Raw genomic sequence first — 26,062 nt, 5'->3', positions numbered from 1 at the left:
CATCTAAAGTTAGCCTCCTGAAAGAACAGTTTGGACATAAGAGGTCTGAAGTTCTTTTCAATTAGTAAGAACAAATAAGTTTCAAACTGTGTCACTGGACAAAGCTTGGAGCACATGTGAAAGCTTCATCATATCCTGGCACCAAAATCTCAGAGGATGTTTAGTAATTGATGAAGCAAATAACAGTGTTTTCCTTAGTTATATATTAACCTCAGGTTTATTCTCAAGTTTATTTTTCATGAATTAGGAAACCTCACAGTCTATTATATTACGGCTTATAACATGGCTACTTACTGGATGGAACGAAAAGCTGTGTTCATATTGGTTTCCATTTTGTAATTTGTTTATTAATTAGTCGCTAATCATAAAATTAATAACCTATGTTTTTGATAATTTATTAAGCAAACATGCTATACAGTTCCTTAGTACTGTTTCTCAAATGTGGGGATTTGCATCTTTTCTCTGTCTTATATCATTGCTCATTGAATATCTTTAGACTATTTTTTCCCCAGCGAACATTAAAGGGTAACTTTGGTATATTTTAATGTTTTTGTATCTAAAAATGCTTGTTTTTGCCACTGACAGGCTCAGATTATAATTCTTTATGTCTGACATTATGGATTAATTAAGGATTCCTATTATAATACAACTTTCTGTTAAAGAGTAAGATGATGTTGTTTAATGAGAAACGACCCTGAAATCGCTATCGCCCAACCCACCAGACTTTATTTAAATAAAGAGTAATTTTAGCGTGTATAGAGCCAGCATATTTACACATCTAACTTGGTGAATTAAGGGTTTATTTTAACCAAACCAGAGATGGGGATTGTTGGAATAGTGGAAAGACAAACCATGACTGTCTGTATTTTGTTTCAGTCGAGTTTGAATGAAGTGTGCTTTATGATGATAAAATTGCCGCTTATTTAAATGGTGGGTTTGACAATAACGATTTTAGAGGATCTTGCCCTTTTAAAAAAAGTTATATCTCTTTAAGATCCTCTCCATACTTTTATCAGACACTTAGAATAACAATCTGAGCCTGTCAGTGGCAAAAACACACACCTTTAGTGGACATAATTTAACATTGTGTACATGCCGGAGTGGTTAGATTGCAGCATGTTTCGCCACTGCCAGCAACAGGCCTCTCACTCAATATAGGCAATTTCAAAACTTGATGTCTTGGACACTTAGACACAGAAACATGGGAAAATAGGGTACAGTTTGAAAAGTGCTTATGTTATCCTTTAAGTGGTAACAGCATGAAGCAGACATATGTGTGCTTTGGTTGTCTGCAGTTTATTATACCTTATATACTTGATATAGAAGTTAAACTGTTGATAGTAACATTTCAAGTGTCCTGTACAAGTTTTACAGCAGTTTAGGAGCAGAAATAGAGCTCTAAGTATTTTCATTGGCTGCAGTATAAATTTGGCAATCAGCTCTACCAGATGTTCACCTACATAATGAACACACATATTGTACATACTCTAACACTTGTCCCCCCTGCAGCACACTCCTCTCAACGCTCCAGGCATTTACATCCGGACTCTGATCCCTGACGGACCTGCTGCCTCCGACGGGAGACTGAGGATCGGAGATCGCATCCTGGCTGTGAACGGGACCAGTCTGATAGGAGCAGACTACCAGAGGTACAGAGGACGCTCCAGTGGTGCTCTGTGTGACCAGAACAATGGGCTGATGGAGATTAATGATACTACTGGGTGATATTGACTCTGATGACAGGACCCACAGTGTTAACCATACCCATGGCTGTCAGCCTCTTAAGCCAATTGATTACTTTGATTGATTGATTGGCGCGAGCCCAGACAGGTCATTCTTACTCTGTCTCTGCTGAGCTTCATGTAACCGGACTCTGTCTGTCTCCCTCTTCTTCCTCCCCCATGCTCCTCGCAGCGCGGTGGATCTGATTCGTCTGGGAGGAGGTCGCCTACGTTTCCTGGTGGCCAAGTCCGACCCCGACATCTCAGAGAAGATCAGTGCCTCATCCTGCTGACCACCTCTGAGACGCGCACAACATCAGACTGGAGAGGTAGGACAGCAAAACATCGAGGGACACAGATGTGTGCGCCCATCAACAGGGTACACACAAAGACACACCCATGCGTACATAAGCGGCTTCAAATATGAATGTGAAATCTAGCGTCAGCACAGCACAAAGCCAAGCAATCAAACTGGAGATAACGCTCCATGACTCCGCTCCACAGCTGCCAGACCTGCTTCCCCTCACGCTGACTCCTACTGGGTTTGTGTGACAGACAGAATCCGTTACTCACCGCGACATCAAAGGACTATGCTGCGAGGAAAAGTTGCCTAATTAATCAGCGTTTGGGGCAAGCAAGCCAGTATGCAGTCTGATGTAGTTTAAAGCACAGTAGATTGTAGGGTTTTAATTTCTCCTCAGTCGGCGCTCGGAGCATGTGCGCACATTGGACTTTTTACCACCTGTATTTTAGAATAATTTGTATTAGTAATCCAGACATTCAGTAGCATGGTATAATAGCTACCCAGCTCTCGGACAAAAGGACTTAAACTTGGACACAAACTGAGAATGTACTTTACGATTCTAGAAGCTTTTGCGGACAAACAAAGTGAGGACAGCCTCAGCGCACGCTGGATGTTTTACACAGTGGAATGTTTTATAATCATGTTTGTCAGCAACTCCCAAAGCACTATCACCGTCTGCTCGACAGACTAAACGATTGTGTATAAATGTTGACTTTTGTACCGGAGAGAGTGTCAAAGAGGAAGAGAACTCAAGACAAACAGCCCAGCTCTCCCATTTAACCTCAGTAATGGACTTTATACCTCCACTGGAAAACAGACGAGCTCTCAAGGCTCGACACGCACAGACAATGTGCAGCTGTTGTGGGACATTGTTTATTAATTACTGGATCATCAAGACAACATGATTCACTCCAGAGGCTCTGATGCACAATCTTGGTGTGTATAAAGTACTCTTTTGTTGTGAAGATATGCTGTATGTATCTTGTCATGAGATGTAAATAGTTGTGTGTAAATACTGAACACTTGGTCACATAATGTTTGGACTTCAAAAGAGGAAACCGCATTTGGGGAACTACTCAATCATTTTTTTCTGCAATACATTGGTCAGTAAACACTGAAACCTGCTGATGGGAAAAAAAGAAACTGTTCTGGAATGACATGAATATAGTTATGGGTTGTGGATTTTTCTCTCTCTAAATTTATTTCAAGCACTTGAACAGGCATGAAACTTGTACACTGCAAAACTGCATATCACTGTTCACAAAGTCATCAGCTGCACTCTTACTTAAAGGGTTACTATACCTAAATTACAGAAAACATTTTTTTTTTACTTCTAGTTGTATCAAGTCAGGCAGATGGTCATGCTTTTAGGTTAGATTTTGAGATGTCTGGAGATGCTGGTGCCTCCAGCCCAGTACGATAAAGCTAAATGGAATTTTGATTGTGTTTGTTCACAGCATTGACAAATTACATTTTAAACATTCAACAGCAGTTTTCTCTCCAGATATAATGTCCAAGTTGCTCTGGACATGTACTTTCTTTGACAGAAGAAAGTAGTTTGACTGAAGACCTTTCATTGTGAGGTCTGTGGTAGTGTTGTCAAAAATATTGATTTATTGATACATATCGTTCCTGAATATTTGAAACTATTTCAGTACTCATTTTCAGCAGTATTAATACACCAATACCAGCCGTGCTTTCTTGCTCTCTCTTATTGTTCATGTTTACTATAGTCATTCTGTTCTCTGCTACTAAACAAAAAAAGAAAACTTGGAATTCAGTCATGTTACAGCCTTTTATATTAATCTTTTCATGTACATTTTATGCTCTCATTGTCCATTTTTCCTGTGGTATCAAAAAGGCTATCAAAGTTGAATATAAGACTAGACTGTGGCTTATCCAGTGCAGTGGGGACATTTTTTTCTCTTTGAAAAAATGTTGCTAATGATTTTTTACAAATAACTTTTCAATGCTGTGAGCACAAAAAAGGATTCCATTCAAGGACCTACCTTCCTTGACATTTAAACAAAGTTTAAACTTAGACTAGTCTAAAGGTAAGACATCAATCGAAACGGTTGAAATGCAACACTGTAATGGTTAAATGTTTTCAGGTTGCTGTCCGTCCATCCCATTCTTGTGAAAGCAGTAGCTCAAGAATGCCTTGAGGGAATTTATTCAAATTTGGCACAAACTTTCACTCTGAGTCAGGGATTAAATGATTACAATTTGTAGGTCAAAGGTCAAGGTCATTGTGACCTTGTTTGCCATATTCTCATGAACATGATCTCAAGAACACCTTCAAGGAATTTCCTCATATTTGGCACAAACATCTACTTGGACTCAAGGATGAACTGATTAGATTTTGGTGGTTGGGAGTCAAAGGCCAAGGTCACTGTGACCTCTCAAAAGATTTTTAGCCATAACTCAGGAATTTAAACGCTAATTATGAAAAAATTTCACACTGATGTCTAATAGGATACAATTATGAAGTGATGACCTTTTATATACCAAAGGTCAACTTCATTGTGAAATCATAATGTTGTGCAAAAACACTTTCTGGCCATTACTCAATATTATAACTCAGGAACAGAAGGGGAGACATTTGGTTAGATATTGAATTGGTCACACCAATCTGCGGTGTAACTGTACTGATTGTACAGATCTTCTGTGCTGCAGAGAAGAAGATGTGTGTGAAGCATCCACGTTTTCACAGGCATGGAAGTAAACTGTAAGTGCAACTTAACCGGTGCACGGAGGCACACAACCGCGAGGCGGTAATTCTATTTTCTAATTCATGCAGCTGAAATGTGTGGCACTTTGCTCTGTGCATTGTGAACACTGCACATTATCCTACAAAACACAACCAACAAACAAGTATTATACTGGGAAGTCTCAGAGGCATATCTAAAAATCTAGGCAAGCAAAACCCAAACTATCTGTGTGACTAGATACCAGACTGAACATATTTTTATGTAATTTGGCTGGACTGACCCTTTAATAAAAGAGCTAGCTGGACTAATAACAGGTCTCCTTTTTCAAAAGTCCTTAATTCAAGGTGTAGGTCACTACGAGGAAAAAAAAAGCTATGCTTAGTCAGTTCTCTGCTGCCTGGCTGTCTTTTCTGACCTCAGTTCTGTTGAGCTCCCCTGGGACACCCTGGATCACCATGTCAGGAGCAGTGACCCTCTGCCAGCCTGTGACCAGTCCCTCTGCAGAGAGGAAACATTGCAGCGCCGCAGATCGAGATGTTCACAGGCTCTCGGAGTGAGAAAAGCCGAGATTAGGCTGTAACAGGCCGTCACACAAGGCACTGAGGGACTGTTGTTAATGTTTACTAGACCCGCAACCACGATTATTTACATTATTGATTAATCTGTCAGCTATTCTTCCCATTAATCATTATTTTGTTTGGCCAAAGGTCCAACCCCCTAAAAAGATTAAATTTAGAAGTACTAGAAAAAAAATGAAATCTCAAATTCACATATTGTATTTGATGAAGTTTAACTTGACCAAAACAACTGACTAATCATTTAAGCACTGATATCAGCAGTTGTTACAGTCTGGCTTACCTGTTATTTTAATTTCTTCTTATTTACGCAGTAGACGTTAAGATTTCAGTCCAAACATTGTTTTTTTTTCCATCAGCTTTGTTTTACTTTCCACTTTTGATTCTGTGAACTTCTTTGCAGTAACATTTTTGTGCGTTTTAAGGTTTGTATGGCATTGATCTCATGCATGTCTATTCTTCTTTTGTTCTTTGTTATTTATACTGTTAAAAACGATGGTACTTAAGAATAAAGATTGTTGGATACTTGCATTTCTTTCTGCTCAGAAACCCAAAGTCACCAAATGTAACGACAACAGTAAGACTGGAGACTTACCCAACACGGCCGACACCTGCTCACACGAGAGAGGACAAAGTAATATTTAAGTCAATGAGGAATTTTAATTTGTGCTACACATTTTAACAAATCACAAAAACAGGAACATTTAAAAATACATATACTTCTCTATTTCCAGAATGTTTACGTATTGACGACAGCTGTTTTTACATATAGCAAAATATTTTTTCTTTTTTCCAAAATCAGAAAAAATACCTTCTAAATAGCTTTGTCATTTAGCAGATAGAGCAGCATACAATCATTACACATCTTTTTTTTTTTTTTTTTTTGTCTAATGTGCAACAACAATCACTGAAATCTTGCGCAATTTGTGCCTGATTGCCAGCTAAAAATGCGGCCTGTGCAAGGACATTCGGAAAAGCTAAAGGCAGAGTGAGAATGAGAGATTAGAGAGGGGGGGAGAAAGTGCTAAAGGATATCTAATTAAGGCAAAGTCTGTCTGTGACAGGAATTGCCAACAGCTTGATGCCTCTGTAGAGACTGTAAAGATAGAAACTGCTCACTGAGGACAGGGAGAGAGGTAGAGTGGGAGAAAGGTTAATGCATTTAGGGGAAACTGAAAGCAAAAGAGTGGGGAGGCAAGAGTAGAAAATGTCACAAGTACCATACAGAAAGAAGGAAAAAAAAGACGAGAGCAGTTGAAATTTGTGGTCGTGTGTTGGTCCCGCCCTTCCCCTGATAAAACTGATATAACTACTGATGCAACATAACTGTCACCATTGTAGTGTTGCCGATCATGTACTGTTAAAGAAGCGCTGTGTTAATCTAAAAAGGTAAAGCTGTCTAAAGGTTAAAATAAAATGACAAAAAAAAAAGTAGAAATATTTAAGGCTTTAAGGATTATTACAATAATGCTTTTCTGTGCTAAGACAAACAAAACTGTACGCACAGGCTGTTCCATTTCTCCTTTTACCACTACTGAAACAAGAAAAAAAATTAAAACAATCAGTTTGTCTACATTAGGTTAGCTCCACTTCAATCAACTCCAAATAGTTGCCTCTTTTTTTTTCGCCCTTCTCTGCCATCCAATCACCCAGATCATCTTGAATCTGAGGAGCTTCACACTGATAAACCAAACTAAGCTGAAGTGAAGCCAACTGCAAAGTCCTGGTTTGTTATTCCTGGATTTCGTCCCATCTCTTCAAGACAATACCCCTTTCTTTTTGTGCTTTACAGAGAAGGCAAGAAGTAAAGACACCTCACATTCTGGTCTCGGCCTTAATATTAACATCTTTCTTTTTTTAAAAGACACAACCAGTTTTTCAGTGAGGATTGCCTTGTAAAGAGTACAATCATATTCTTAACAGTCTCCCAAGCCCCATTCATGGGTACACGCTGCTAAGTCCTCTCTATCTTTCTGTTCTCGACTGTATGAAATTACACAACATCAATATCAACTCATCATCACAGTTTCTTCTGTAAATGCCGGCCATTTCAAATCTCTGAACACACTTTCCCTGGTTTTACATCAGGCAGTGACTCTAATCAGAAGTGCAGGAGGGTGGGTTCTTTGGCCTGAGACTGACAGTAACTGATGCATCTGATCTATCAACTCGAGGAAAGTTGTGTCTGAGATATCATCCAACATTCACGTAGTAAAAGTAGTGCTGAAATGATTTCAATATGCATAATGCTCTCAGAAGCTTAAAATCCTTTCTCGTGTTGTCAGTGAATGATGGATTACATTAAAAAGACTGTAAAGCTGAAAAAGTCCTGAAAGATTTACTTGCTTTTTACATTCAGAATGCATTTGAAAGTTTGAATGTATTTTTTGACCAAAATATATGTTCCTTACAATTTAATTCCCTTCTGTCGAGAGAGGCTGCCTGTACATTTTTTGGCCGTGTCGGCTGCAGTCATATCAAATGAGTATAAAAGGCGAAGCAGTTAGGGGACCATTAGGAGGCTGTCCATCGGGTACCTGGTAAGAGGCCCTGGGTTTTACTTCCTAGGGTCGTGGGTTTGTGATGTCATGGCAACGATGACGGGCTGCTGAGCGGGTGTGACTTGATGCTGAGGAGATTCAGTCCCAGCCTCGTCCTCCATCTTTGGCCGCTTGGCCTGGGGCTCACCTGGCTGCTCAGCTAAAGTTTCTGCACTGGGCTGTCTGCTTACCAGCACTGGAGGGGAGCTGGAGGCCTGAGCAGCCAAGATCTGGAGAGGACTATTCAGGCCTGGAAGGGAAATGAAGAAAAAAGGAAAGTCAGGTGGAGTAATTACCTATATGCCTTAAAGGGAGAGTTCACCACAAACTCAAAAGCACATATTTTCCCTCTTACCTATAGTGTTTATCAGTCAAGATTGTTTTGGTACAAGTTGCCGAGTGTTGGAGATATCAGCCCTAGAGATGTCTGCCTTCTCTCAAGTTTAATGGAACTAGATGGTTCTTGGCCTAAGTGGCTCAAAGTACCAAAAAATACATTTGAAAAACTCAACAGCAATGTCTCTTTCCAGAAACCATGACCCTGTCACTCAAGATAATCCGCAGACCTTGTTGTGAGCAGTTTCGTGAAGGATCTGTTTTCTCTCTACTGAGCTACACCCGCCAACCATATCACAGCGCAGAAGCAAGTGTGCATCTACTGTTAGCTCACCTAGCACTACTGATCGAGTAAATGTTGCAGCTTAGCCGAGGAGGACGCCATTAATGTTTACATCTCACGCTGTCACAAGCATGAGCCTCTCGTCCATGAGTAGATGCACGCTTCCTTCTGCACGGTGATCCAGTTGGCGGATGTAGTTTGGTAGAAAGAAAAATGTTTCGACATGAAACTGCTCACAACAAGGTCACATGATTTCTGGAAAGAGAGGTTGTTGAGTTTTTCAAATGTATTTTTTGAGCACGTTGAGCACCACAAGCTGAGTGCCATCTGGATCTATTATATTTAAGAGAAGGCAGACGTCTCTATGGCCAACATCTCCAACACTATAGATTTTTAATTTTAGGATGAACTGTCCCTTTAATCTCCTGTCTGTAAATAAACACTTGTACGCAGATTGCATGCCAGTAGTATATTTCTGATCCCCGTCTTTTGAAGCGAGAACATCAGTCTGTATTCATCAGTGTGACTGGTCACTGTGTGAGACAGTGATTGCTGAAAAATCTTACCAGATGCATTAGTAAGGCTGGTTGCTGTGGCAACAGCAGCAGTGGTGTGTTTGCCATTCTGGGTAACAGGACGAACGGGAAGTTGATGTAAACCTAGGGCCAGGTTTCGACCATCGCCGCCCTGCACCGCGCTGTCCACAGTCTGGATCACTCGCTCTCTGTTCAGCTGGGCTTCTGATAGAAACACAAACACACAATTCAAACATGTGAAAGCAAAACCGCCATGTATGATCACTTTGCCAAAAGAATATTTTTAGAAAATGTGGTATTTTAGTTATGTTATTTAAGATTACATTGTAAACAAAGAACTGTCTTCTAACATGCTCGACAAACGACATCTGCGACAGAGAAGTTGCGTTCCTAAAAAACAGTTCAAGTTTATTATCATTTTCATTTCTGATAAATTCTTTTGGGTGAATGGATTTCATCTTATATCTCACTTAGACCACATAACATAAGTCTTTTCTCCTCAGAGACCATTAAACCTGCCAGTTCCTATAGCTAACAGTAATGTACCTAAACATCACTGTGCATACAGAGGTCTTTGACTTGTAATTCTGCTACACATAAGGCTCTACACTGTGGTTGTGTTTCATCAGACAATATGCTCATACTTTTATACCGAAAAGTAACCCATTACCCATCAGTGATAATGGCCTAAATCTGGAGTAGTCCAACTTTTAGGTCCACACAGTCCATAATACAGTACAACCTCGACACAAAAAGTGGGTGTGCCGGACAGACAGTGGCACTGATCATAATGTTGACAGGTCAAGAATTACAATATGAGCACACAGGGTTCCTTTTTTTTTTTTTTTTTTTTTAAAGATATTTTTTGGGGCATTTTTAAGCCTTTATTTGATAGGACAGACAAGCGTGAAAGGGGGGGAGAGAGAGGGAGTGACATGCAGCAAAGGGCCACAGGCTGGAGTCGAACCCCGGCCACTGCGGCAACAGCCTTGTACATGGGGCGCCTGCTCTACCACTAAGCCACCGACGCCCCAGGGTTCCTTTTTTTTTACAAGCTTTGAGAACGACCCAAAGCTCCTGCATTAGGGATAACTCGCTCAAGTCACTGACTGACTGATCACACTGACAAGTAATATTTAAACACAGGAAAATATATCTTTATGTCATATAGTGAGCAGTGGTGGGTAGCAAAGCATTACATTACTTGAGTAAATGCTTAAATAAATTGCACTTTTAAGAGTAGCTCTTTTGCAGAATACTCTTACCCAAGTACCTCTGCCAAAGATATATGTGCTTCAACACCATGACATTGGGCTATGTACTTCTAGCTACTTTTCCTGATACATTTAGCGATGATAAATACATTTTTTATTCAGCTAAGCTCACATGCAAGACACCAATTGTCCAACAGAGAGCGATAGCCTCAAAGCCAATCACATCACCGCAGATGAAATGGCAGTTTATGTGACACACACAGTGCAGAATGCGTCCAACCCTCTCTACCAAAACTCGTCTTGGCCACTGTAGACAATGCCTGTGATTACACCAGATGTGCTGACACATCCCAGAAGCAGCTCTCCACTCCTCTCTGCTAGTGACAAAAACTGTTTTTCTTGCTGTTTCATTTCAAGAAATAAATAGTGCTTAACATTTTTATGAGTACTTTTACTTCTACTTGCCAATATAATTACAGAGTAACAATACTTTTAATTGAGTACTGTTTTTGTTTACTCTACCTGCCACTGATAATAAGTGACAATCTACGGTTCAATCCGGACTTGGACTTTGGCCCCGGCTCTGATCTATTATTGATAGCTATAATACAAAGTTTAACAATTACTAAACTGGCAGACATCCAGTCAGTCAGCCTGTCAGAGTTCAATCATGCATTTCACAGAGGAAAAACATACCATCATCCTAAAAGCTTTGAAAAGTTCAAAACAAACATGTGAATGCTTTCATGTAACCAAACGTTCAACATGCTGCAAATAAAATGTGTGGGAGCTGAAAGTAAACACACACTGTTTAAAATATCTTCACAATACTACAAAAAATGCTAAACACAGAGATAAGCCGACCAACGTGTAATAATCAGGAACAAATGCATCATCACATAGCACAAACAAACAGAGCGCTTTCCATGGCTGTACCTCTGAGCTCACTGTTGCCCTCTGCTCCTCCAACAGAGGGAGTGCTGTACCCATTTGGATGGCTGGAAGTTAGAGGGGCGCTGGTAACCACCCGCACCATGGTGACAGGGGACTGAGTGGGGTTCTGGAGCACGTGGATGGGCTGGACTTGGCCGCCACCACCTGGAACTAAAGCAAGGGCTTTCCCCGGGCCTGAGGGGTGAGGGGGTGCAGCCATGATGACATGCTGACCACTGACTGGAGAGCCTACACAGAGACAGATGCAAATAACAATGTTAGTTTATGTGAAAGCCTTTGTGTGTGTCTTTCAATGTATTGTGTGTAGGCTCACCTGGGGCACTCTGAGAGTACCTGTACTCAGGTACAGATGCCAGTTTGTTAGCCAGCTGTTCATGGTGGTCGTGGGAGATAGGAGAGCCCTCCCTGCTCAGACATTCAGGAGTCTGAAGCCCACTGGATGGAGGAGAAAGAAGTCCCTGGTGGGTTGGGGATGCGGGTGCACTCCTGAAAAATAAGGAAAAAGAGGCAGGAGCAAAAGAAAGAGACCAAAAAGTTAGTTAAGAGACTTGTAGTAACATACAGAGCTCCTTCACTGCCAGTGCCTTCTGCTGAATATATTAACCTAGAAATTAGACTTACTTTGTTCTATCCAATCAAATGATAGCCAGGAGCAGAAGCAGAGAGAAGGGAGAAAGGGTTAACAGAATCAAATCTAAAGCGACAGAGCATGTGTCTGACAGTCGCACGTATGTGTATGTGTGTGTGTGTGTGTGTGTGTGTGTGTGTGTACACCAATGCAGCTGAAGGCCACAGGCGACCCCCTTACCTAGAAGAGAGAGGTCCAAATGGCGTCCTGAAGCAAGCCACCCCTCTCTGCCGTCTTTTCCTGAAGGCTTGCTCCACCAGTTTGCTCTCAGAAGCAGAGTCCACGCGCCAAAAACTCCCTTTCCCTGGCTCATCCTGAGAGCGGGCCACTTTCAGAAAGTAACGGTTGAGAGACAGGTTGTGTCTGATTGAGTTCTGGAGGGGGGCAAAATAAATAATTTTGTCACTGGACAAACAGAACTCAAATGATAGAGCCAATGACCCTAAGCAGGACAAATATTTCAGGACACAATTGCTTTTATTCTGAAATTTGTTACAATAGCTGTAGCTATACAGCTGTTATGTTATGAGTTATGATCAGGCCCAACATAGTTTCTGTCTCAGCCTGACCCGAGCCCCAAACATGGTAGCAGTTTTGAGCCAGAGCCTGACTAAAAACCTGAATTTCCACTGTAAACGTTAATTAATTTTTAATATTAAAATTTATTACAAGCTACAGTCAACTAAAATGTTTTCAGTATGGTTACAGACATTTGTGACACCGTGAAAATTTGTAAATAGCCACTCAGACCACCAGATTGTACAATGGCACGAACTGGACCATTGATAAATTTGGGTTGCTGTTGGTGTATACAACTCAATTCAGAACACCACACTCTCGGAGTGGCAGAGCGCACTCTGGAGACAGGGCAACAGAGCGCCCCGGACAGTGAAAGTCAATCTTCACAGTTAATTAAAGGTCCAGTGTGTAGGATGTAGGGGCATCTACTGGCAGATACTATGTATAATATTTGGTTTTCATTAGTTTATAATCATCCCAAAATAAGAAGCAATGTCTTTTCGTTACCTTAGTATGAGTTGTTTATATCTACATACAGAGCTGATCCTACTCCACAGAGTTCATCCTGTTGTTTCTACAGTAGCCCAGAGCGGACAAATCAAACACCGGCTCTAGAAAGGGCCATTCACATTGTTGCATCGGCCACCGTAGTCCTCCAACATGTTTGGCACATGGGAGAAGTTTTAATTCTACAACATCACTGCTAGATGCCACTACATACTACAACCTTGACCTTTAACTCATATGGAAATAGAACGTTCTGACACCAGAAAATTTGCGGAAACCCGAACCAATTCCATCCCGGGGGAATGTTAAGCAATCGTGGCCCAGCCTGAACCTGGTGGGTTGGATCAGACCCAATCGGGTTCTGGCAGAAAATCAAAGCTCTAAATCATACAATCATAATCTTTTGTTACTGAGCTAACCTTCCCAAACTGTGTGGCCAAAGTTTGGACTGTCGCTGCAAACCATGGAAAGCCATTAACATTCAGTTCAAGACAAATAGACCCTACCTGCCAGCCCTTGTCTGCAGTGCGATAGTAGGGGTAGTGTTTGGTGATGTGGGCGTAGATGCCACTGAGAGTCAGCTGTTTGTCCGGGGCAGAAGAGATGGCCTGGACGATCAGCTGTGCATAGGAATAAGGTGGCTTGGACTCATCCTGGACAAACGAGACAAAAGAATCAACATCCACATGTCCTGAAGCACATACTGTACAAGCTTTGAAAGTTAAAAATGATTTAAGGCAGTTAAGTCATTTTGATGTAACTGTGTTTTCACCTTGGGGCTGTCTCCACCAGCTGACTCCCCCCGCTGCTCACTTCCTCCACCTCTCTGCTCAGCAATGCTTCGTCTCTGCTCAGAAACAGCCTTGGCTGCATATTCAGCTGCTAACTGGAGGTCAGAGGTCACGTTGCGTCCATAGCGATACCCTGATGACCCTGCCCCTCGTGGACTAGCCGGACAGGAGTTAGGAACACTGGAGAAGAGAGGAAAGGGTCTGTGTTAATTGCTTAAAGTGATTGCTTAAGGCCACTTCTGAAAGCAACATAGATACCAGGTAACAAAAAAACAGGAAAAAGATTAATTTAATCCCCTTTTTAATGAATAAGCAATCACTGTAGCTGTTATGTTAACTAAACAGCATTATGCAATCATTTAGTAGCTTCTCCCTGGACAACATCTCTGCAGAGTCTCACTAGGGGTACATCTTGGGACAAATGTATGTACATAAACATGCACTAGGAGAGGTCAACTTAATAAAAAATTAACCTATCAAGACAAAATTCAACTCTGCTTTACTCCAGCAGAGGTATATTATAAATGTCAACATCTAACATCCCTTTGTCGCCCCATAACAAAGCAAAAAAAAAGGGATAAACATAAACATACAAAAATAAACTGAAAAGGTTTAGTGAAATGAGGCTAATACTGCACTTGTAAAATACAGGGCAAAAAATACATTACTGAGAATACTGACTGGTGACCAGAACACACCACAACATGGAGGCCAAACAATGGCACACAAAAACAAGGAGGAAGTAAAGCTGTGCTCATTTCTATCACATCCACATCTCAATTTCAACATTTTACTAAGTACTAAGAAAATACTGACAAAAATACAAGACACTACAAAAAATGCTTATTCATAATTTTTAGGAAACCTTGATTGCACTGCAAGAAATCGACACAAATGAATCTGCAAAATCCTTACATCTTCCTGATGATTTAATTGTCTTTTAATTTGAATTATCTACTAACTATTATACATAATCAGTGACAAATTTAATATAACAGTACAATTTCTCCGACACACACACGAGAACTACATTTGGAAAAATGATTGCAGCTCAGAGGCAGGGCGTTCTAAGCACATGAAGTGATCATAAAACACACAACAATGAGCAAAAATACTCAAAAGTATGTTAATTATTAACCAGGTTTTATCTGGTGCTGTTGAGAGACAAAACACAAGGAAAACCCAGTCACTTACACAACACACACCTGCTTCTGTTAGTACAGTAAACACTGGTTTCTGGGAGAGTCAGTGTGCTTTGATTTGCCTTTGGCAACAGAGAGCCACGGATACAGAGATAGTAACACACACACACACACACACACACACACACACACACACACACACACACACACACACACATATATACACAGAGGGGGAGAGAGAGAATATGTTTGTATTTTTTGGCTGGGGAAACTAGGCTGCAGCCTGCAGGCTCTGTTGTGAAAGTGGCTTTGTAAGCTCAGCATTGAAAAATGAATGAAGACTACCAGAAACTTCTAATGTTGCTCCGGGACATCTTAAGTATTAAAGCATGATTATATCTAGAAATCTACATCCTTTAACTTCATTAAAACTTATGTGTGTTGTAATGAGGGAGAAAGAGTTCTTCTTTGATTTCCTCTGAGGCTGTTACAACAACCATTTCACCCCCTCTGCATGTGTACACGGCCGGCAGTACAAGTGTGAATGTTGGCAGGGGCAGAAGAATGTTATTGTATACAGCTCATTTATGTTGCCAAACAGGAAAAGTGACTCTTACCACCCTGTGCAGAGACACTGCTGGCGTTTAAGTGGGAGCACATGCTTTCGACCAGTACTCCTCTGTTGTATGTACTGCATGTGGATACTGTTAAAGAAGGTGGCACAACAATCTGCCCGAAAAAGGCCACAGTGAAAGTGGTGCAGAGATGTATGAGCAAGCGTCTTACTCTGTGTGTGTTGTGCGTGTGCGTGTGTCCACGTGCAAGAGAACAGGAGCTAAAGGCTGAGTGGGGGGGGATGGGGGGCTCTGAAAAGGAAACCACGAATGGACGGAAAAACGGCCCACAGGCAAAACAATCTGCCCGATAGCCAATCATGCGCCTCGAAGCTACAGCCATTCCATATAAGGCAGGCACACACAGGCTGACATTGGTGGGGATGTGTGATGTAGAAACCAACACAGGCCACCAGAGGGCACGCTGTGCACCGCCACGCTTGCCAGGCGCACATGCTGTATGCATTTATAGAGCAGTGATTTTCAAACATGTGCTATCACAGCTCACTGGAGTGCAGATTCCCATCTCAACAGAAACACTGCAGCAGCTGATGAGAACACCTTCAACCAGAGAGGAGATTATCAGTGGAAATGAGCTGATATAGTGTGTGATTGGACAAAAAGACTGCAGGCCTTTGGCTCACAATTAAACATGAGTAAACCAAAGGAAATAAAGCCTCACATATTTGCAGCAGCACACACATGAGGAAACATGTACAGACCCAAAACCTGCTGAGAAGGTAAATCAACTCATAACAGACCTAAAACACCTAGTGTGTAATCAATCACACGACATGCAAAGACACAACTGAGTCATGCAGTGCTTTTTTGTAAGTTGGGTTTTGGTCCAGATGAATGTCCCTCCATCACTGCTCCTGTTATGGCCTGTTCTCTAAACCTTCTTTTTAAACTGGGCCACCTTAACAGGGCTCCACTTCTCGACTCACACATTTAACAGTTGATAACTGTGATATCAAAGTCTGTACGGTTGCCCCACTCAACACACATTTCTCACGTGGCTGCTGAACAGAAATAAAAAGAGACTCAGTCCAACCCCCTTCCTCCTCCAGCTGATCATTATCTGATCAATCACAATCTAAAAAAGAATTGTTGTAGTGGTGTTGTAAGGTGTTGTAGTGAGAATAGAATTTCCAATCAACCCAAAACAAGGCTCTCGTAGCTACCAATTTTGACAAACACAGAACCTCCAACCTTCAAAAAATCCGAGAGACAAGTACTTACATAAAAGTGTAAAATGGAATTTACTGATATTCAATTTGTAGTGCAAATCTTATAAACAGCATGACTGAATTAGTATGCTGCAACAAATGTTTGTGTTCATGACAGCTTAATCTGCCAAATGTTTTTTTTTTATTTTTTTAAATGTGTAAAAAGTGCAGATTATCATTTTCTACCTCCTAAGGTGATGTCATCAGATCACAACTGTCAATTTACTATCACGCAAGGAAAGGAAAATCAGTAAATCCTCAAACTGAAGAAGCTGGAATCGGGGAGTAATGTGTTTTGCTTATTAAGTTACAGTTGATCAATTATTAAAACAGCTGGCAATTACTTTTTTGTCAGTAGACTAATCAAATTCACTTACTGTAATGATATCCTTTATTTAAACTCACAACTGGAGACTATATCAATACATACATTAAAGCTCAGCCAGATTAGCACTGAACTGAAAAGCTATTTATTAGAAATACTGTAGCTTCAAAATACTTCACAATTAAAAAACAGTGGAGATCAAATTGTACAACAGAAAGAGACGTTTATTAGCGTTAGCGTACGACTAGTCTCGCTCACCAGACCTTTCTCAAGAAAAGAAAGGTCTGGCTGGGCCGACTCTCACTTTGAGATTGGAGAAAAAAACACCCGGCTGCTTGTACTTCTTTCAACCAATCACAATCGTTCTGGGCGGTGCCACAGCAACGGTGCGCTTGCAAAAATATTGCCGGGGGGAAACAGGTTTTGGTGTAACACGCCCACAAAAATATCACCTACAGGACACGAACCATGGCAGAAAAATGGCTACATCCCCGCAAGATCAAACACCACAAAAGTTAGTAAAGGACGTGTTGAAAACGGTTGAAAACTGCTACACAACCGGAGGTGGTAGGGCGGGACTTCAGCAGGTGGCTCGTTCCGCCCAATGAGAGGCTGATCTCTGCAGCGAACTTCCGCCCACTCAGACTCGCGTACGACTGGATAGAGACATTTGAGAGTGGCTCACAACTGCTATATGGAAGCAATGCTATTGGTCATAGCACCTTATTATTTCGACAGTCAAAGTTCACCAAATACTAACCAATAACCATCAATCCAAAAAAAAAAACCAAACAAACAAAAAAAAAAACCTTGAATCAATGACCCACGGACAGTTAATTCAAGATTACACCCATGTCTGTGACATTAATGCATCACATACATTTCTCGACGTTGAGTAATGGCTAAGTTGACCTTTGACGTTTTGGATATTAAATCTCATCACTTCATTATTATATCCTATTAGACATTTGTGTTAAGTTTTGTCATTATTGGCATATGAATTCTTGAGTTATGGCCAAAAACATGTTTTGTGAGGTCACAGTGACCTTGACCTTTGACATTCAACAAAATTCTAAGCAGTTTATTCTTTAGTCCAAATGGACGTTTGTGTCAAATTTGAAGAAATTCCCTTTAGTGTTCTTCTGAGATGAGGGATGCCAGGTTACACTAACCTTTGACCTACGATCACCACAATCTAATCACTTCATCGTTGAGTCCAAGTGAATGTTTGTGCCAAATCTGAAGAAACTCCCTCAAGCTGTCCTTGATAAATTGCGTTCACAAGAATGAGATGGATGCAAGGTCACAACAACCTTGACCTTTGACCCTTGTCCAGCAAAATCTAATCAGCTCATCCTCAAGTCCAAGTGAACATTTGTGCCAAAATTTAAGAAACTCCCTTAAGGCGTTCTTGAGATATTGCATTCACGAATGACACAGACATGGTCACAGTGACCTTGAACTTTGACCATCAATCATCTCCATCAGTTCATCGTTGAGTCCAAGCAGACATTTGTGCAAAATTTATGGAAACTCCCTTCAACCCAAAAACATAATGCCTCTGGCCACGGCTGTTTCCAGCACGGAAGCATAAAAACGTTGACATGGTAAATATTTTTCTGTTTTTTTGTTGGCCCAGGCTAAATATCCTCTGTATGAACTGAAATGTATTGATAGTGCTTTTTTTTTTTTTTTTTTAACATTACATGATGTCTTAATGACCTAAATGTTACTCCTAATTATAGTGTATAGATTTCAAATTTGGCAGATAATGTTTTTGAACTGGAAGACAAAAAATGAATAAATACTTGCCTACCACAGTGGCAGGCAGTTAAAAAAGTTCATTTCAGACCCTGCCTGCTGGGGTTCATATCATTGTGTGTGTGTGTGTGTGTGTGTTTGTGGGTCGCTCCTTACCTGATTGTGCCAGTGGGCGAGGGCAGCGGAGAGCCAAATGCCCTGATGTGCTCTTCATGCTGCTGCATTGTGGGAATGCTGATTTTGAGAGGGGAAATATGGGGAAGAAGCGGGCGAGGGGGAAGAGAGGGCTGCTCCCTCTCTCTGTGCTCCTCAGGCTCCAGGAGTGACATGAACTGGATCTTGATCACCGTACTGGGAAAACGAAACACACACCTAGATGGCAGGACGGCAGAAAGGAGAGATGGTGGAGGCCACAGGACAGGAGAAATGAGAAACAGAGACAAAGCTTAATTAGTTCATTCTCACCTCTACAATACTGAACATCTAAGCATTATAACATTACTCTACAGTGACTGTTCTGGAGCTTTTAGTAATATCACATGACCTTCCTCAGCAAATGGAGGTTGCCCAGGTGACACAGAAATGTATGTTAAGATTTCAATTTTTCTGAGTTCTTTTACAGTATCTTAAATCGCTTTATGTAAATATTTTGTGAAAGCACCGATAGTCAACCCTACAATATCAATATTAATGCATTTGGTCACAAATATTGTGATACCTGATTTTCACCATATCGCCCAGCCCTTGTTTAAAGTTACAAATAGTGGTGTGTAACAAATCTGCTACAAGTGACAAAAGGCTTGTCGTTTATTTAGAAATAATAAATCATATCATTAAGCAAAGACACTCTCCCTTCAACTATAGGGGTTTGTTTCTAATACAAACATTATCTTCAGTCAACACCTTCCGTGGATAAGAAACTAGGCTGGCCCGACACAACACCCGCTAGCCTGAATTTCCTCTTCTTTTAGCAGGTCTGGACAACTGCCTCAGGAAAAGCGGGGATCAGTCCAGGCCCAAGTTAGTTCAAGCCTAAACAAAGCTCCCGAAGATAATTATGTGTGTGAGGGATTCAGTAAATGTTTTACAATGGAACCATATTGACTAATGTAAATAGTTTTGATGTTTCCTAGCAGGTTCAGGCAGCAAAGCTGTATATACAGTGCAGTTAAGTCTTTGTGACTGCAACCATCATATCTGCCCAAATATGATGATTGTATCTTTGAGCAAGAAACCAAATCCTTGCTAATTCTAGGGGTGCTGAGCTCAGGCTCCCATGGAGATGAACAGATAACAAAAAAAAGTATCCACACAGGACTGCAAACGTGTTGTAAGCAGTTTCAGACAGTTAAACCAGCCTGTGTCCTATCGGTTCTCTATAATTTGTCTTCTGAAAAATTGCAGCTGTCAATCTAATACTGGACCCATGCACAGTCTGCTCACAGCTGTCTGGGCCTACAGCAGGCCATCCTCAACAACTGACTGTCCATACGAGAGGCGCAGTAGTGAAAGAGGACAGAGAGCTATGGTAACTCCAAAGGAGCTTCAGGGTTCCACAGCTGAGATGGCAGAGACTGTGCAGGCCCAGCTGTACAACAGAGTAGCAAAGAAAAAGCCACTGTTCAAAGAACTCACATGACATTTTGAATAGTGTTAGTGCTAAAGAGCATGTGAGAGACTCTGAGACAAAGTGGAAGAAGGTTCAATAGTTTAATGGGACCATAGATAAGCTTCTTTGCCATCATACTGAGTACTGCCCCTTAGACACATCACAAACATTATACTGTGTGTATGCTTCACTGCTGCAGGACAATGGAGGCCTGAGAAGGTGGGAGGGTTAATAAAATGCAAAAAAATACAAAAACAGAGTCATGAAGAAAATTTGCAGCTTGCAGGAGAACTATGAGCCCAGAGAAGTATTTTGTGACAAAACAATGACCCCAAATATTACGACAAGCCGATGAATAACTTAAAGAAGCTCTATATGATATTCAGAGTGCATCTATGATTGAACGGTTATGTGCACACGGCTCTCAACATGAAGGTGGTTGAGCCAGTGGCTATCAGCTAACAGCCCTAACAGCCAATCAGTTCTAAGAGGTGCAACAGTGCTGACAGAGCTAACGGTGTTAACCAGGAGGGAACCAGAGGGTGGGCACTACACTTCCCTTGATGACAACATTCCAATATCAGGTTTAACCGCCATATAAGCGTAGTGCAAAGCAGTCACAATGAGCTAGCCACTGGGATACACACACTGGACTCACATGCACACCAGCTGGACCGTCTACCACAGCAAAGAACAGCGGCGAGTTTACAACATACACATAGGTAGTGTGACTTTACTCTTGGCTCAGGACGACATTACTTCACTGTATCTTAAACATAGGACATAGTTGATTGTTGCTAGATTCATGTTTCGAATATCACACAGAGCTACTTTAAAAACGACAGACCTCAGCCTGATGTGAAATGAGGCAGGAGATGACACATCACAGCTCACTCAGGGTTCCAGTAAACTTGACAGAGCTTGAGAGGTTCTGCATAGAGAGCTAAGAATAATTGGCAGTCTCCAGATGAATAAGAAGATTATAAGCCACAGATTCAACGCTGTAATTTTAGCCAAAGGTGCCTCTACTGAAGTTTGACTTTAGGTGGTTGTTGTGCTGTATTTATACTGTCAACAATCTGCAGAGCTTTTAAAGCATCTCTCTGCTAAGCACTGACTAATTAATTGTCTTCTTCTACATTTGCAGAGGTCCCAGATTTAGCTCAGCACAGTTTTCCAGCTCGCTTTGTAATCCTGAGACAGGCCCCAGAGCCAGAGTAACACATGTCAACATGGCTGTGTTGGATATGGCCTTGGTTTGCGAGTCTTGTGTTTACTCCATGTGCTCCTGCAATGAGGATGTCATTTTAGCCTGCACTTCCTGTTCAATGCCAGACACACCCCCAAACAGTCTTGACAGCCAATCAGGGAGGATTGGGGCACAGCCCCCCCCCCCCCCCCCCCCNNNCCCCCCCCCCCCCCTCAACCACCTCCTCCCGATCCACCCTGTGATTGACACACACATACACAAAACCAAAAGCTCCAGTTTTTCGGATTGCCACTGTATTCAACGACCCAGTGGATGCAAGAATATTTTGCTTTGACAGTGGTGCAATAACAGTTAAGAGAAAACCCATATTCAAACACCAGATGGTTCCTCTTGATACAAAAAAAACAACGCAATTCAAGTTACAGTACAAAACAAACACCTCTCCTCACAAGTCTCATGAACTGAGCTGTCGGATGCGTTTGTTTACATTAATGTTAACGTGACGGCGACACGTTGGCTGGCAGCTTCACGACTAGCTTACATTATCGCCAAAATAATCGCCCTGAAACTGCCGAGACACGACTTTAACCAGCAGCCAGGAGACATTTGTGTGAAAAACATTCAAGCAAGGTCCACTACAACACGACGATGTGCGAAATAGCACAGGAACCATGTTTTTTGACATGTGCTAACTAGTTTGCGCCATAGCTTGTCGGTAGGCCAAATGAAGCCAAGTTAGCTAACGGCTAAAACTAACGTTAGCTAGTTTAATTCACTGGATTATAAAGTGGTGTTGAGGTAAACTAGAAGGGACAATGACAGTTGTAGTTCCACAACTCGAGTGAAAACATATTGGCTTGTTATGTTACAGCTTCACTCTCCAAACCGAGGTTGCAGTGCACTCATCTGAAGCGAGACCCGATCACTCCAAATCAAACCGCTCTGATTAGGGGTGTTATGACAAACTTTGTAACCCCGTCACAATCTGGTTCTCCCGTCTGACAGTAACTTGCATTATGAATTTGGAAAACTAGAACAGCCACCAAACTATCAACAGTTATAAGTTATGTGTTAATTTTATAGATGTTGTTTTAAAGTTTGACTCAATCGTTTGGTGTCCTGTAATGGTGGAAATAGGATTCTAAGGGGATACAAAACATATCATGACACCGCCTTCACGTCAGTTTGACCGTTAGTTAGCTTAACGCATACGTTGTAAAGTTTGACTAGCACCGTGTTACCATAATTAGCCTGTCGGTAGCTGCTATGCTAACTGACTGCACTCACTCTCTTGGTAGCGGCAGCGGCGGCGCCCCCCTCCGCTGAAACACTCCGTCAACGAACACGCCATTCTTGCCCAAACACCGGAGGGAGAACCCGTTCGCCTCGTCGTAGGTGATCTGCAGGTGTCGCCGTGAAATGAAGCTCGAGTGACCCATGTTGATGTCCACGGAGCCGTGAGACGAGTTCCGGCCTATGGTGACCGTTCTCTGGCGCATCACAAACTCAAAGTCCCGGCCCTCGAGTCTGGCCAGGGCCTGCGGAGGAGGACAAGCGAGGCGCACGGGAAACATCCCGGCGTCGGAGCGGGCATCCATCACCGGAGGACCCAAGAGGGCGAGCGAGGGCTGGTGATAGGCGTGCGAGGTCACCGCGACGCGCACGGGACTGCATGGTGCCGACTGTAGAGCAAGCAGGGCTCGCGCTCCGGTGTCGTCCCGGTAGTCTGCCATCTTCTATCGGAGGGTCAACACACTCACACGCACACACACACACTTTACTTCTCGCACACACTAAGTTGCAACGTGAGAGTTTTCGGCCAGGGCACTTGTTCGCTCCGTGGCTGTCGGAACAACATGGAGTCCGAGGCGGTGCAAGAACCGGACCGGATTCCCGGCAGGAACGGGACTGATGCTGCGTTCAGGGCCTCTTCGTAAGCTGCGTAACTCAACAGTTACAGCAGGACCGTCTTCATGATATAATCATTCAAAAAATCACGTAAATGTCTTCTCTTGGCTAAACGTTTATATTTAATAAATGTTTCTCGTATAGGATCTAATATAGCATTTGTATTGCATCTTTTAAACTTGTGTAAACTAACTTGTTTTGCACAGGGACCTGGGAAACATAATTTAGTACCTCTTTATACTGTACTCTTGTCTCTTTACAAGAGGCAAATAAGCATTACAATATTTAAAAACACGGTTGAGAAGGAAAGAGTCAACTAAACAAGAATAAAGTGAAGTATAATAAATAAGACAAAAATATGACACAAGATTATTGGTGCCGTTATAATGCAGGAGCAAGTTTCCTCAATTTTGATTTAAGTGCATAAGAGAAAGTTGCAGGAAATCCACCTCACAAAACGTGATACCAATGTTATTGACATCAGAAGTGTAGCCTACAGTAATGCAGGACACTGAGGGATAACAAACGATGACAGCAAAGAAGTGCTCCTCAACATTGTTGCCATCATGGCTGTAGGATCTCTTCCCTGAATGCCACATCTGGGCCTGATCTGGGCACCTCGGTCGATAGGCTGCAGTTCATGTCGTCACACCAGGAAACTCGAGGTTGAGATCAGTGCTAGTATGTCGAGATTTATGATCTGCTGTTACTTACGTGGTGTTACTCAGAATTGCAAATGTATTACAGTTTAGTGTCTTTCTTTGTTTGCATGTCTCAGTAAGTTTGAATCTGTGTGTAAGGCTCTGTCAAACAAGCATAATGATAAAACTAAACTGCTAAATCACACAGGTTACAGCCATTGAAACAGATCCAAGGAGATAAGAGTTCATTATGTTGTGCCACAGTTTGGACGCAAATCAAAGTAAATGGAAAAAAAGAGAGGTCACAGATCTGGTGTAAAATCACAGATTTCAGCTATTTCCATCAGATAATCTGTGAAAACTTCTTCAATCCCAGCACCAAGAACATGTGGTGTCTGCAGTGTAGCTGGTTTGCCCACCTCAGAATTTTCTTTTCTTTTCATTCCTGTCTTTTTTTTTTATCTCTACCCTCTGTTTATAAACATGGAAAGAACAAGATGGTTGAAAAACATGGATAATGGATTTATGAGGCAGCAGGAGCCCATGGGCAATAAATGAACAAAAACTGAAAACAGACCTTCCACACGAGTGCGCTGTAACATTCAGAAAGACAGACAGACACGCGCGCACACACACACACACACACACACACGCAGTAATTAGGACATAGTCACAGTGGGCTACTTAATGTATTTTATTACTGAAATACCTGGTCAAACATTAACGCACTGCCTGGCTGATATCTAAATAAACCCTCTTTTTTATTTTAGTCCCATATTTAACACAGGGTGGAAAGAAATTCATGTACACCTGCAAAATATAATGAAAGCCTGAGCAATCGGCCTGTAATAAACATCAGTGCGCCCTTTGGTAAAGCTTCTGTTATCAGCAAAGTGTTGATTTAACTGTATGGTTAAGCCATGAAACAATAGTGGGTGGTGCTGCTGTGTGGTTACAGTATTATGTTTTGAGTTATTTTGTGCACCTGACCTCAGCTCATACCCCAGATTGGGAAAGAAATACTACTACTACTACTAGTAGCCTAGTAGTAGTAATAATAATGCATTTTATTCATAGGTGCCTTTCAGAGCACTCAAGGACACCTTACAAGACATGGTAAAAAAAACCCCAAAAAAAACAAGCAGCAATGTATCCACAGATCATAAAATCAAACAATTCAGTAAGATAGATAGATAGATAGATAGATAGATAGATAGATAGATAGATAGATAGTACTTTATCTATCCCAATCTGTTACAGCAGCAAGTAATCAAACAGTATGTGAACATTAGAATATAGAAATATAAAATATGAAACAAAAATAAGTAGTACTAACATTGAAAATATACAAGAGAAATATACAGGAATAAAATAAAGTGCAATAATAAAGTGCAAACAAATGGTTATTAAGGTATAAAGGAGCGACTGTAGAGAGCTTTGAGTGTGTTATGTAGCGTTATGGCTTGGGGGAGGAATGTTTTCCTGTATCGTTCCTTGGGACAGTGAAGCTGTATCAGTCTGTTGGAGAAAGAGCTCCACTGTCTGTTCAGTATGTGGTGAAGAGGGTGGATAGGATTATCCATGATGGATAACAGTTTGTTCAATGTCCTCCTTCTCATCGGTTTAGTCACAGTCTTTTGAGTCTCACCGGCTCCGATGAGATTAAAGGGCCAGTGTGTAATATTTGGCATGGTTTATTGTCAATCTGAATATTCTACCCATTAACATGTTTATACAAGTGTATAATCGCTATAAAATAAAATTTGTTTGGTTTTCGTAGCCTTATAATTATGCTTTTATATATATATATATATATAGCAAGGGCCTTGCTTTAGAGAGGTCGCCATCTTGCGCCGCCATGTATGTACGGCAGACCGAGCGGACAATCCAGCCAGCCAGAGAACGCGTTTCGCGTGTATAAATGAACCAACGAAGACAGCGGAAGGAAGGAAGAAGGAGGAGGAAACAGCAGAGAGTGTTAGTAGTTCGTCGATAGAGAGTAGT

General features: G+C 41.6%; 2 protein-coding genes across 3 annotated transcripts in view; one reads left to right on the top strand and one right to left on the bottom strand.

Moving 5' to 3' along the window:
* The window catches only part of radil (Ras association and DIL domains), a 34,680-nt gene extending 28,838 nt beyond the window's left edge, over window positions 1-5,842 (top strand). For both annotated transcript variants that reach the window (XM_050044963.1, XM_050044962.1), the window contains exons 19-20: window positions 1,510-1,649; window positions 1,915-5,842. In XM_050044963.1, coding sequence (XP_049900920.1) covers window positions 1,510-1,649; window positions 1,915-2,014 — 240 coding nt within the window. In that variant the 3' untranslated portion in view covers window positions 2,015-5,842. The remainder of the gene's footprint in view (window positions 1-1,509; window positions 1,650-1,914) is intronic.
* A 109-nt stretch (window positions 5,843-5,951) lies between these two features.
* Window positions 5,952-23,483, bottom strand: foxk1 (forkhead box K1). Its single transcript, XM_050044964.1, has 9 exons — window positions 22,797-23,483; window positions 18,847-19,062; window positions 13,601-13,799; window positions 13,335-13,481; window positions 11,983-12,176; window positions 11,488-11,660; window positions 11,157-11,402; window positions 9,037-9,210; window positions 5,952-8,101 (listed from the first exon to the last, which is right to left on the bottom strand). The coding sequence occupies exons 1-9, from the start codon at window positions 23,240-23,242 to the stop codon at window positions 7,869-7,871; spliced, it is 2,028 nt and encodes a 675-aa protein (XP_049900921.1). The 5' UTR covers window positions 23,243-23,483; the 3' UTR covers window positions 5,952-7,868.
* Window positions 23,484-26,062: the final 2,579 nt, after the last annotated feature.

Source organism: Epinephelus moara, chromosome 5, assembly GCF_006386435.1.
Source record: "Epinephelus moara isolate mb chromosome 5, YSFRI_EMoa_1.0, whole genome shotgun sequence".
NCBI lineage: Eukaryota > Metazoa > Chordata > Actinopteri > Perciformes > Serranidae > Epinephelus > Epinephelus moara.
This window is presented reverse-complemented; position numbering and strand designations above follow the sequence as displayed.